Source organism: Arvicola amphibius, chromosome 17 (assembly GCF_903992535.2).
Source record: "Arvicola amphibius chromosome 17, mArvAmp1.2, whole genome shotgun sequence".
In the NCBI taxonomy this organism is placed as follows: domain Eukaryota; kingdom Metazoa; phylum Chordata; class Mammalia; order Rodentia; family Cricetidae; genus Arvicola; species Arvicola amphibius.
The window spans coordinates 6,348,375-6,362,021 of NC_052063.2; the positions used below are offsets into that span (position 1 = coordinate 6,348,375).

General features: G+C 38.7%; 1 protein-coding gene across 7 annotated transcripts in view; it reads left to right on the plus strand.

Annotated features, from left to right (window-relative positions):
- The window catches only part of Anks1b (ankyrin repeat and sterile alpha motif domain containing 1B), an 896,366-nt gene that overhangs the window by 139,403 nt on the left and 743,316 nt on the right, over window positions 1-13,647 (plus strand). For all 7 annotated transcript variants that reach the window (XM_038314479.1, XM_038314480.1, XM_038314482.1 and 4 more), the window contains exons 7-8: window positions 1,274-1,387; window positions 3,268-3,434. In XM_038314479.1, the coding sequence (XP_038170407.1) occupies window positions 1,274-1,387; window positions 3,268-3,434 (281 nt within the window). The remainder of the gene's footprint in view (window positions 1-1,273; window positions 1,388-3,267; window positions 3,435-13,647) is intronic.

Genomic DNA, 13,647 nt, shown 5'->3' on the forward strand with positions numbered 1-13,647 from the left:
TGGAAGAGCAGGCAATGCTCTTAACCTCTGAGCCATCTCTCCAGCCCCCACAAGTGGCTTCTTATGAAGCAGATTCTTTCTGAATAAAGAACACAAGCAAAGGATCCCAGTGGGAGATCTGATTTACTCCATTAGAAGAGGGCTATAAACCAGCCCTACACAGGCTGAACTCTTTTGGGGTGTGGCAGATATGTTTCCTTTAGGTCACACATATTTTACGGGCACTGTTTTCTTAAGAACAAAATTAGTTGCTGACATTTAAAAAAAACCCAGAATTATAGCTAAATCTTTAGAATTTTGGCATCTGTGAAAATACAGGTTCCTGTCTTATGTAATTGCTGAACTTTTAGATGGAGCACCTGCCATTAAACATGTCTTGCACATGCCCTGTGCTTCCTGTATCAGCCAGGCTGAAAATTCTTTGACATTTATCTGGGTATCCACTGTAGTTTTCCTTAGGATTAAGACAAAGGTGACATGTTTTCATGTCCTTTGTCTATCTGGCTTCTCCATTTGTTAGCAGAATGAATTAATAACACTCCTCTTTTAAGTTGTCGTCTTTAAGATTGAGGTAGAGCTGGGTGTAGTGATGGATACCTGTAATCTCAGAACTCATGAAGCTAAGCCAGAAGGGTCACAAGTTCAAGGTTAGCCTGGGCCACATAATGGGTCCTTGTCTCAGATCTCGAATACAACAGCAACACCCCAGACCTATGCAAACTGAGCTAGCAATAGTGAACATGCCAGTTTTGTAAGGATTACACAGGCTAACGTATTAAGTATTTAGAACTGGGCTGTTATTATGATGTCTTTATAGAAAAAGCAAAAGATAAGTTACATGCAGGACATTATTTCAAGAGTAACAGGGGTAAGTATTTTTTCTGTATATAAATAAAATGTAGCGCAGATTTTATGCTCATCCTTCAAGCCCACCCCACCTTTTCATCCACTTCTGTTACCCAAGAGGTTGGTTCTAGTCATCCGGTTTGAACTCTCTGTGTTAGTGACAGCATCTACTTGGCACGTCTTCTGGGGGAACTTTAAATTGTCAAACAGAAAATATTTAACAAGAACAAGAGGCACTTGCGTCGCCAATGAACATGTTTATCTTTAAGGAAACACACGTTCTTGCTTAAATGTTTTATTAAGCTTCTCTTGAAGTTCTCCGGGTTTGCTGCAGTTCCATCTTGTTCTTTTTAAAGAACTTGTGATAGCTACTGATTTTCAGTACACACGAATCCAAGTGCATAACCTCAGAAATTTGTATTCCCAGACTATTTAGAAGGCGTGGGAAGGCCAGCCGTCCTGGAAGAGCATGCTCAGGAAGATACACCGCAAGAGACACACCTTTCGTCTCCCGCCCAGTCTCCATCCCAAAAGAGTAAAAGTGCGTATCTGACGAGAGCCCCGGAGACAGTCATACCAGACTTCTCCGGTCAGATTTGCCAAAGTGCATTAGATGGGCCAGCACCAGTGGACATTTCCAGTCTAGTTACTTGTGGCTTGTGCTTTGCATTTTGTATACTTACTCAGTCAACATTTATAGAGTTTCTGCTGCTTGCTTGGGATGGCTCTTGGCGCTGACATAAGGCACTGGTCAAAGTAGTTAGCAGTCTTTGCCGAAATAGACTTTACATGGAATAGAAATGGCTATTTTCACAAATGTATCTTCTCTAGCTTTATTGAGGCATATTTGACAAATAATAATTTTATGTTTGTAGCATATAATGTGAAGTTTTGACACATACACATTGTGACTTTACTGTCACATTCAAGCTAATTAACAAATGGATCACTTTGCATAACGACAGCGTTTTGGTGGTGCAAACACTATCAAATGTCCCGGGGAATTCCAGGACATATGATAGCATTTTTACCCATCTTCACTGCACTGTACTAAACAGTAGATGCCCTGAGTTGACGCATTCGCTCCTAACTGAAGCCGTGAATGCTTTAATCACTAGATCCGTCATTTCCTTCTCACCGCGGCCCCTGGTAACCACTAGTCCACTGTCTGCCTTGACAAGTTAAGCTTTATATGTTGCCCATATATGCGAGATCAAGCAGTATTTGTTTATTTCAGCCTCATTCAGCTCAGCAAAATCACTTCCAGTTTCGTTAGTGTTTCTCAGAAGAAAGGGGCCCTTCGTTTAAGCGTTCATAATGCTCTGTTATTTATTTTTCTGTTCTTCCCTCGCCATCTCTCCAGCCATAGACGTTTAATTTTTCCTCATAGTTCAGTCATCCTAAGTAGGGTTTCAGCTAAAATGGGGCTATATGTATTTCTCTTAAAGATGTTAACTTCATTTACTTGAGGTCCGCAGTACAAGTAGGATTGCTGGTACCGAAGAACACGCGTGTTTTCTACAGCGGCGTGTAAGCTTCCTTGGCCCACAGCCTCCCCAACACCTGCTTTCTTCCATCATTTTGATGAGATCCACGAGATATGAGATCCCTTTCTGGTTTTAATTCCTGGATCCCCGATTGTCAGTGATGTTGAACTTTTTTTTTTTTTTTTTTTATGTATCCTCTGGCCAATTGTATTTCTCTTTTGGAGAAATAGAAGTCTAGGCGTTTAGCCCATTTGTCAATTGAACTTACATGACAGATGATAAAATTGTCTATTCTTCCGTTTCCCCCCTTCCTCATATATCACAATCCCAATTGTCTACATGTGTAATTATTTGTTTAAAGAAGTTAATACTATTTATGTCTATTGAAAATAGGAAGTAAGTTTTTGACATTATTTTTAGCTTGTCAATGAATCACGGATCCTGTCAGTGATGTAACATGCCAGTAAAAACGGAGAAATAGATCCAAGTGCTGTCAGCAGTTAGCTCTGGCCTAGCCTGTGTGAAGCCCTGAGTTCAGTGCCCATTCTGCCGCCACAGAAAGTCAGGTCCTATCATAAGTAAAGCTAGTTAGGACTATTTGTACTTACACTTTCAATACTGACTTCTACTTTGACAGAGAATAGCTATAGCCAAACTTTGAACTTCCTTTGTCTGTTAGCATGCTCACGTTCATTTCTTACTTTATGTTAATATGTTATATGCATTATGTAAACATGTGGCTATGTATTATGTAAATATATGAATACGCAAACATGTTAATTATGCTTAGTGCCTTGCTTTGGCCAGATGTTTCTAACTACTTACTTGCTGTGCTTTGTCTTCTGTCAACATAGTAGTCTCATTTATATTATTTAACATTATACTTTAGTAGTAATATTTCTTGCAACATCTGAAAAAGGTTGTCTTCTCGTAGGTGAAACTGTCACGGGGGAACTATCGAAACTCCTGGATGAAATAAAACTCTGCCAAGAGAAGGATTATTCCTTCGAAGATTTGTGCCACACGATTTCAGACCACTACTTAGATAATTTGAGCAAGATTTCAGAGGAAGAACTTGGGAAAAATGGAAGCCAGAGTGTAGTAAGTAAGGGGGGGCATGGAGACAACGCGTCTGTCTGTCCTTCCGCGTCTGTCTTTCCAGTGTTGGTGCACGCCACAGTGGCATGGGAATGGTCGACTTACTAGCTTATCAGGTTCACTCCCATCAAATGTCACTCAGTCTCCCTGTGAGCTTTTCCCTATTGTTCACGGGGTTGTCTCTCTGTAGCGGGTACAGGGGAAGAAGAATGCTGGGGACGGACTGAGGGGGTAGCCCAGGGCTAATCGTTTGTGGTGTCACCAGGGTTAGACTTCCTTCTGTAACATGCAAGTTGCAGTTTCTTTGAGAGTGGATATTTAGTTTAATTGAGCACAATTACCTCGACTCCTGAAGGAAAAAAAAAATATTTCTTTTGTCTGTCCTCTCTGCTGTCTCTATAACTCCTCCTTAAGAACAAAATACAGCAAAACCACATGTATAATTCTTTAGTTATGGTGGGACAGCTCAGCTTACATGTTTTCATGACATTAGATGCCCAGGGAGTCCCATTTGTGACCTTAGGATCTAAAGTATGTTAGATATCCTTGTTCATTGTGGGTTTTCCTATCAACAATAGCAAAAAAAAAAAATGTAATTGACCAGCTTTAAATTATGGGTTATAAACCCTCTTTTGACCCTGAAGGCATGATTCATAGTCCGTAGAGGAGTTAAGGAAAGAGGTTGTTTTGATACAAACTATTTAATCACTTTTAGGACTTGATTTGTTAGAGCAGTCTCGCACGTTACTCGAGAGTATATAATAGAGTACACTGTGATAAGTATGTCATATTATTTAAAAAATTCCAAAAAATTCCAAGTATGGTACTTGTCCGTTTCGGGAACTTGCACTTTGTTTAGCTCCGGGAAGGGAGGCGTGACACCATTTCTCCGCAAAGCACCTGCTGATCTAGTTCAACAGCTAAACTTACTTCCCAGCCCTACTTTCTTTGGTTGTTGTTCCATTTTTTTTTCTGTGCGGCTGTCCTATTACGGCCCTTCCTCCAGTCTGTTACAAATAACTGGAATAATTCTATATGCCTTCCACCAGAAGTTTATAGGTTTGACAAAATGAAAATCTTCTATTAATGAGATATTTATATTCATCAGCATAAAATGCCCCTTTTAGAAGTCTAAAACCATCTTAAAGTACAGATTATTGTAGCCTAACATCTATAGGAAAGCCACCTAGAACTTGGAACATAGTTGAACCACATCACTAATATATGATGCCTAGATTTATATAGCCATCCCTAAAGCTTTCTATCAATTGCCAAATTCTAGATCATCCTTTGAAACCCACAGATTTCCACAAAGCTCTAATGTTCTAGGTCAGTGATTTCTAAAGACTTTCTATTAAATATGTTCGCAAACAAACTTAGACAAACATTCCTTGTGGGTTGATATATATATAGATATATCCACAACACACCAATATCCGTCTGTATGCATATGCATGCAACACACTATCCTAGCGCTACATATGTAACCCAAGAGAGATTTACTTCACAAGAAATCAAGAAATTCAGTTAGGAAAACAGAGACAAAGTCAAGCAGAAGCTCTATTTGTTTTTCTGTTACTCTACATCCTGTGTGCCTGGGCTCTGTGTTCTTTTTGGAGAGTGTGATATAGGCGTATATGTTTTAAGGAGTGACGATAAGGGCTCTTGGTGCACATACATTTTGGAGAAGGTGGCTGTTTTGCTTCACTAACTGAAGACTGCGTAGTGGTAGCAGCAAAAGAGAAAATAATGCCAATGTTTGAAACTAAGTCTTTCAAAAGTTGAGCCCAGACATTCCTACAGTCTTAGTTCCGGTGACAAATAATCTAACCGTATTCTTTGAAACTACTATCATATAAAAATACCAAAGGCCAAGTAGGGCAGGGTAGCAGAAAGTATGCATAGGAGCAAGTAATTCCATCTATTTGTAATAGAATTTACTGCGGGCAAGGATGAGAAATAAGATTCAAAGAGTGAATGAAGTTAGGTCGTAGGTGGTTTGAATACTGGGCTTAGAGTTTTGATATTTTCTCTTTAGGAAATGAGAAAAACATAAAAAAAATTTGGGCAGATAAAAGACATCTTTGAAACTGATCTTTCAGAAGATAAGTCTGGCAGAAACATCACTGAATGTTCAAAAGGCCATCCAATTACCTTGACCTTCTCTATAGCCCACATCTTATCTGTTTTCATCTGTTCTGTCTCATGTTTGTTTCCATTTGTTGAAGTTTTTTTCCTCTAGTATTGCTAAGGATTGTTCCCTCATCATACGAACAGCTCAATAAAGTGCTTTTAGGTTGCTAGGCGTAGAGGCAGCCATTGCCATGTTTAAAATTATAGGTATATAGACTCAATATGCAAGACTGTAGTTGACTTCAGAGAGTTCAAAACTCCAATCTCAAGGAGCCTTCAATCACTTTTTGTAGACAAGACTAACGCACAAGACAAATATATTTATTATGAATTGATACTTAATAGGTGCTTGCTACCTATTATTCTAATGCTTTACATGATTTAAATCACTATTAAACAGTCTTAAGATTGACATTATAAATTTGGGAAATGACTCATCTGGCATATGCCACACCAAGGGTTTAAACCAAGAACTGGTATTTTAAATTTTCAGCTGCATTTCTTATCATACGTTACCCTGTGGCCAAAGAAACTTTAAGAAGCGAGAGATCTGGGATCTACTGGTGTTCCCTGGGAGCTTCCTGGGTGTGGGTTAAGACTCAAATGGTTCCTGGAGAAAGGGGAGGTGGGATATACCTTGTGCTTTTCTTGAAATGATTGAATCAGGGAGGTTTATTACAGCCTGAAGAAAATAGTGCGTGCAGACGCAGAGGTCAGAATCCATGTGTAACTTGGAAAGAATGGTTTACCATGATGGAAATAAAAGTTAGATGAATAGTGATAAACCTAGTATTATTTCTCCCGTTTATAGATGAGAGAGTGAAGGCTCGGAAACGTTGATCATTTCTCCCCTTTAGGGTCACATGACCAGTATACTTAGACTCAGATCCTGACTCTGGAGTCGGGCTGTATTGTATCATCAGGGGACAGAGGCAGATCAGGAGACTAACTCTAGGGGAGTTCCCTTGATACTTTGGAAGATTAAAGGTGACAACTCACTGGGTATTCTGGAGAGAGACTGTGGCTCTCATCAATGGGTTTGCCCTAGAGTAACGAGGAAAGGCTTTAAAAAATAAGTGCTCATATGTCATAGCCCCTCAGTCAAAAGCAGCTGAGAGGGAGCTGGGTGTGATGGTGGATACCTGTGAATGCCAGCATTTAGAATGCCGGACCAGGAGGATCACAAGTTCAAGCCACGTGGGGCTATATAGCAACCTGAGGCCAGTTCTGGTTGTGTAGTAAGTCCATGATAGAAAAAAAAAAACCTGGTTGCTCTTACCAGTTGATTTTAGAGAGGCCCCTACATTATTTTAACAGGCATCTAGTTGATTTATTGAAACAAAATCCTGCCAGAATCTTTATAGGCCAGTTCAGGACTAACATGAGAGCAGAACTTAGGTTCTAATAACACCATACAATATGATTTTTTTTGAGCTAGAACAAATCTTGTAGATCTTGTCATGGCTAACTTCTTCAATTCTCTAACTTGTTCATTTTTGTTTAAGTTCTAGAACTAGGGAGTATCTTGGTTTTGACTCTTCAGCAAGTTATTACCCATTGTGTAGCTTGAACAGAAACATTATTTCCCACAGTTCCAGAGGCTGCATGCCAAGCTGGCATCTGTGAAGAGCCTGCCTCCTTGTTTGCGGGTGCCCGTCTTTGTTTTCTCATGTTTCCCCACATAACTGTGGACAGAGAGAAAGATCAGGCTCTTGGTTGGCTTGGCATGGAGGCATTATTCCGCTACCGATGGCTATGTGCTCATCACCTGGATACCTCCAGAGTCCCTTGCTCTACTCTTCTGGGGGTTGACATATCAGTATGTATATCTGGAAAGGACTTAGAAATTTAAACTATGCAATACTCTGACAACAGTCCAAACTTACAATTCTTTTTGTGCTATATCAAAACTTTGCATATATAAAACATTTTTTATTTATATTTCCAGCAATATGACATGCAATCAGTTTGAATGCAATTTAGTTTTAGATGCACCAAAATATCTGACTTGTTCATTTTACTACTATTCATAACTTCAAAATTAATTAAGAAATTACAAACTAAAGGGAAAATATGCTCTGTAACTTCATATCATTCATAAATGTATTTTAGATTTTCGTGATGTAACTTGAACTTGGACTGCTTTTTCCTTAGTTCAGTACAACTTTTATTTCCTATTTTCTTCCAATAGAGGGCACTCTGATTCAGGAATTTGACACAAAATCAGATATCTTATGTAAGAACTTCCGTTTTGTTTTTTTTTTTTTTAATCAGAGATGTTCGATTCTATTCAAATAATTTTACCATTATAAATGAATTAAAAATTAATTCCTTATTATTATTAACCTAGAGATTTTATATTTAAAAACGAACTCAAGTTAAAATTACATTTTACCTTGCCTACATTTTAATTCAAAAGTTAATCGTTTCTGAATGCTCTTATAACATGCATATGAGACCATTTCCAAGTTGAATCAGAACATTATATAATCTAGGATAGGAATTTTGAAGTAATATTTTCATATTCTTTACCAACTCATGAAGTTTGTTTTCAAAAGAATATAAAATAATCTAAAATTTCTCTACTGTCTTCATTTATTCTATTGTCTTATTTTAATCACTTATATAAACAATATGCATAGTGCTTAGATTTGAATGCACCAGGCTGTAGGAACTCTGATGTAATATGAGGATTACAGTAGATTGAATCAGGAAATCATTCAACTTAGGTCTAAATAGAAAAAGCATTATTGCTTCATTAGCCTATGTTTAAAAGAAATAGGTAAGACAGTTGAGGGAAGAAATGTTTTATTCTTTGTTTCCTCCAAAGGAAAACCTGGACACAGTAGCGTCCAATGCTGTCTGTTTATTTAGGGATGTGCCAGCATGGTCTGTGTAACGTTGCTCAGCGGTACCCATGATCTCTCTCTTGTGTCACTTTATACTATAGCAAAATCTCCATTTCCAGCCCAGATTCTGAAGTGTGAGCTGTCCTATTAGATGGTCTAAAAGTCAAATGCTGGCCCTGGGGATACAGCTCAGTTGGTGAGCTGCTTGTGATGTAAATGTGAGGACCTGAGTCCAGTCCCTAGAACCCTTGTAAGGAAAAGAGAAAGCCAGGTGTGATGGTGTACTTAAAGTCCCAGTGCTAGGGAGACAGACGGGGGGCCCTGGAATCACTCTTCATCTGGTTCAGTCACTGAGAAAGCACCAGGTCCCTGCAAGAGACTCGTTTTCTCCAAAGGCGGACAACTCCACAGCTTGACCTCTGACTTCTACATGGCTATGTATATGTGTGCACTCGTACCCCCTCACACAGGTGTACCTGTGCACACGAGTGGCACACACCTGTACACACACATGAAGCACATGCATTGTATAGTCTGTTTCTAGAATGAAGCTTACTTTCAAACATGTTCTAATATGTTTTAGGAGAGAGAGGCCTCGGTGGCTGTCAGGGGACTTTTTATTCTGAGTTTCTGAAATGTCCACATAGGGCTTTTCTTACAGGGCTATAAATAATTCTTTAATGTATATTACTTTTTTGGTAGTGATATTAAGTCAAGAGTAGTGGTAACATAGATAGTGATCCGGAGAAAATTTCTGACGATAATTTAGGTTTTGATGCTTAAAAATAGTTTTTGCGAAGTTAGGACTCAGAGTTGCCATAGATTCAGCCAGGTGTGGGCTTTTCTAGCAGATTTTCTAGGAATTAAAATATGTAGACGCCAGATTCTGTTGTCCTATATTAATAGCTCCCAAATGGTATCACTAAGCTTTTATGCATATTACATATATAATGCATGCCAGGAAAAGCCCGGAATCACAGTGGCAAATTTCTGACCCCACTTTTACCTTTGTAAGAACTTCTGAAGTCTGTAGTATTTCTAGGAAGATGTTTGAGAAAAAGAAGCACTACGATAATCACTCACTCCCCTGAGCTGCTACCTCACGGGTCTTCACTTTGACAAGGTGAGCTGTTTTCCTCTTGTGTTGTTTACACTGGCAGATTGCGTCCGATAGAGTCTGTGATGAGAGGGTCCATGTTTGGTTCATCTCTAATTTGTCCTGCTAAACACAGCGTCCTTCTTGTGGTAGTCTTTCAGCAAAGGGTCATTGAATGGAGACACATGAGGAAAGCACAGCAAATAGAAGGGCTACTGTTGATTGTCATAAGTAGAAAACATCTTCAACTATTTGGCGCACAGGATCCCAGCTGTCTTTCTTATGGAGGGACTAATCTAGCCACGTAGGGTATGAAATTATATGGATTTATGAGCCTGTTGTGTTGGTTTATGAGCAGGGAATGGCTTGAAATTCCCAAAAGGTAATTTCTTTTTTTTTTTTTTTTTTTTTTTTTTTTTTTTTTTTTGGTTTTTCGAGACAGGGTTTCTCTGCAGCTTTTTTAGAGCCTGTCCTGGACCTAGCTCTTGTAGACCAGGCTGGCCTCGAACTCACAGAGATCCACCTGCCTCTGCCTCCCGAGTGCTGGGATTAAAGGCGTGCGCCACCACCGCCCGGCAAAAGGTAATTTCTTTATCAGAAAATGCTGTCACCACCTTCTCTCAGCTGCATAAAAGATCTGGTTCTCTGTCTTTTGTGTTGCTAAAGACATCCCATGGTAATCTTTATGTCTTAGACTTTGACCAAGTTGACCAAGTTGGTTCAGACTTTTGAATAGTTATTTCATGTATTTGTGGAGGATTTCTCTATTGGTATGTCGAATGTTCTGTTCTTGGACCAGTCTCATGGAAGTCATAAGCAGCTCAGTATGTCTTTGGGACAGCACATGTGACAAATGGTGTGACTTACATGGAAAGCAAACACACTGGAATTCTTCACTCAAACAAAGGTGTAGAATTCAATGAGAGTTAATTTAACCCCGTATTTCAGTTCCTGAAATGTCAGTAGTATACACAGAAGATGAGGGAGCGGAGTTGGCATTTCTTTGGGCCATCAACCAGCTGTCAAATAAAGACACAGAGACTTATTATTAATTATGAATGCTTGGCCTTAACTTAGGCTTGTTCCCCTAGCTCTTTTAACTTAATTTAACCTGTTTCTGTTCATTTACATTTTGCCTTGGGCTTTTTACCTTTCTTTCATTCTGTATGTCCTACTTTTCCTGTTTTCTCTGTGTCTGTCTGTCTAGGGCCTAGTGTCTTCCTGTCATTTCCCTTTCTTCCTTCTTTCCCCAAGCCTAAATTCCTCCTCCTACTTCTGCCTATACTTCCTGCCTTGTTATTGGCCAGTCAGCTTTTTATTAGACCAATCATGTGACTTAGGCAGGCAAGGCAAAACAGCAACACATCTTTCCATAATTAAACAAATGTGGTACATCTTGACATAGTTAAACAAATATTCTGCAACATAAACAAATGCAACACATCTTTACCTAGTTAAATAAATGCAACACATCTTTACATAATTTTTTTTTTTTTTTTTTTTTTTTTTTTTTTTTTTTTTGGTTTTTCGAGACAGGGTTTCCCTGTAGTTTCTAGAGCCTGTCCTGGAACTAGCTCTTGTAGACCAGGCTGGCCTCGAAATCTTTACATAATTAAACAATTATTCTGCAACAAGGGAGGTTGAATTTGGGTGAGTGATTCATGCAAAAAGCTTTGGCCGATGTATTCCAAGCCTATGATTTACCTTTCGATGACCCCCATCTTTCCCTAGTATATTTAAATATGACTTCTCCTCAGCTTGTCATTATTGCTGTCACCTTCCTGGCCTCAGACTTTCTTCACCTCTTACCTCAGTTACTGCAGGAGCTTCTCATCCTGCCCACTTACTTCCGTCTTCCCCACTGTCTCCCACTTTTCCTGAGTGCTGGCGCCCAATGAGCATGATTTGCCTACAGTGTGGTGTTAGCCAAACATTCTCCTCCAACTGTCTAGGCAAGCAGACTCTTCAAAATTCCGCACCGATCCTCACTGCAATAATTCCAACCTTTAACTGATGCATTTAAGGTCTGACTGTTTTGGCTACAGCATGCATTTCCACCTTATCTCCCAGGAATCTCTTGTGTGAGTGCAATGTTTCAGTAAGACGCCTCACTCTGAATTGTGTTTGCCTTTATTTCTGTGTTCAGTGTTTTATCTACATATAATTATTTTCATACCATCATCACTTAATTGAAGCTATTCTTCCTAATACCTTTTATGATCCTTCTATATTTAGTTCTGACACTTGGATCAAATATTAATGTTTATAAATTTGTTATGTGAATTCTATAATCTTCTTTGGATTATTAGTAAATGGGTCTTCTGTTTTGGCTTTGTTTAAGAATCTGCTTGAATATTGGGAAATTATTAACCTGGATGCATGTGCTAAGCATAGATATTCGCATGCTTCATAAATATTTGTGGAGTTGAACATGTTAAGTATGCTTGATACCTGATTTTGGTATAAACTTATGAATAGAATCTAGTCTGTTGTTTTTTTCCAGTAATGAGTGGCTCACAAGTTTGTTTTGAAGGTAAAATTAAATACTCAGCTAAATTATATCATTGACTTCTTCACAGTATAAATCATCAAAAATCAATATCTTAGGTCAAGTCATATTTTAGGTAATTACAAATAAAACTTAATAAAATCTAATATAAGTACTTTATTCAATTCTTAATAACTTATATAAATTACTATAAGCACTTAAATATGTCTCATTCTTTATATTGTTAATTTCAGATTCCCCAACATGTTATGAATTATTTCTTATCATTTTGTGCTATGTTTAAAGAATTTTCCAGCCAACCAACATCCTGCTTTTCCCTATAAATTGAATGATTTTTCACATTATTGTGCACCTCATTATGTCATTGTGTGTTTGTTCTTTCTCCTTCTGTAGCACGGGCTAGTCCAAAACTCACAGCAATTCTCCTGCCCCACACTTCCCAAGTGCTGGGACTACAGCCCAGTCTCGCTTGTTTAAAACATATCTGATACGCAACTATTTCTAAATATTAGAACACCCTAGTAAGGCAACCTAAGGTAGCAAAATCCTGAAAATAGCTTAAAGTTTTGTATTTAAAATCTTATGAGGTTTTTGAAGTTAGTTTGTATAATTTCACCAATTTTTGTTTACGGTTTTCTTTTGTCTAATCTATGATTTGGTTTTAAGCTTACCTAAAGAATAATCAGCTATTACAATGGTCCTGAAAAATTAATTCCTTCTACACTTGGCATTATTGTAATGTTTTCTTGAAAAATTAAAATAACTGACCCTTCTCCTACCCTCACCTTTTAGAAAATAACTATGGTAATTTGTGACCACTTGAAGCCAGCTTTCACAATGACTTTGTTCATTGGCTGTCACACACCCTATTTGTAATTCTATTTCAAGGCGCACATTTGGGAAATCTTAGTGCAGTTTGGGACAAGCCTTGGACAGCTTGCCGTTATGAAATGGTCTCATTTTGCTGCCTGACATGGAAGGGGAGCCGCACTGGGCCCTAGCCCACGCATACGTCACTGTGATAATCGCTTGCTGCTCTGTCCAGGGAAGTGATTTTCACCTGGAGGAGTAAATTAATTTCAACAGAGGAGTAGACCGACAACCCAGAAAAAAAATTGATGAAACTGCTCATGCTTCCAACACATCTTACCGTAAGACCATTTAATCCACGACTAAAGAATATTGGAATTCACACAGCAATAACAGCCGAAGACTTGGGATCGACTGATGGAATTGAAGTCAGTAATGGCAAATGGAGAAACGTAACCAGTGTGGCGTGCTTCAATTTCAGGCTTAGATTTTTAAAAGTAACAGTTATCTTCACTAGCTTTGTGGGAGTTCTTATTTCTGCCATGTGTATTTAAAAAAAAAATCAACTCTTGGTTGTCTCCACCAGTGCTTCTCAACCTTCCTAATGCCATGACGCTTTAAATACAGTTCTTCATGCGGTGGTGACCCCAGCCATAAAATTAGTTTTGTTGTTATTTCATAACTGTAATTTTGCTGCTGATGTGAATTTTAATGCAAATATCTGTGTTTCCAGTGGTCTTAGGTGACCTCTGTGAGAGGATCGGTTGACCCCTCCAGGGAGCTGCCAGGCAGAGGATGAAAACCCCTGGTTTACCCTCT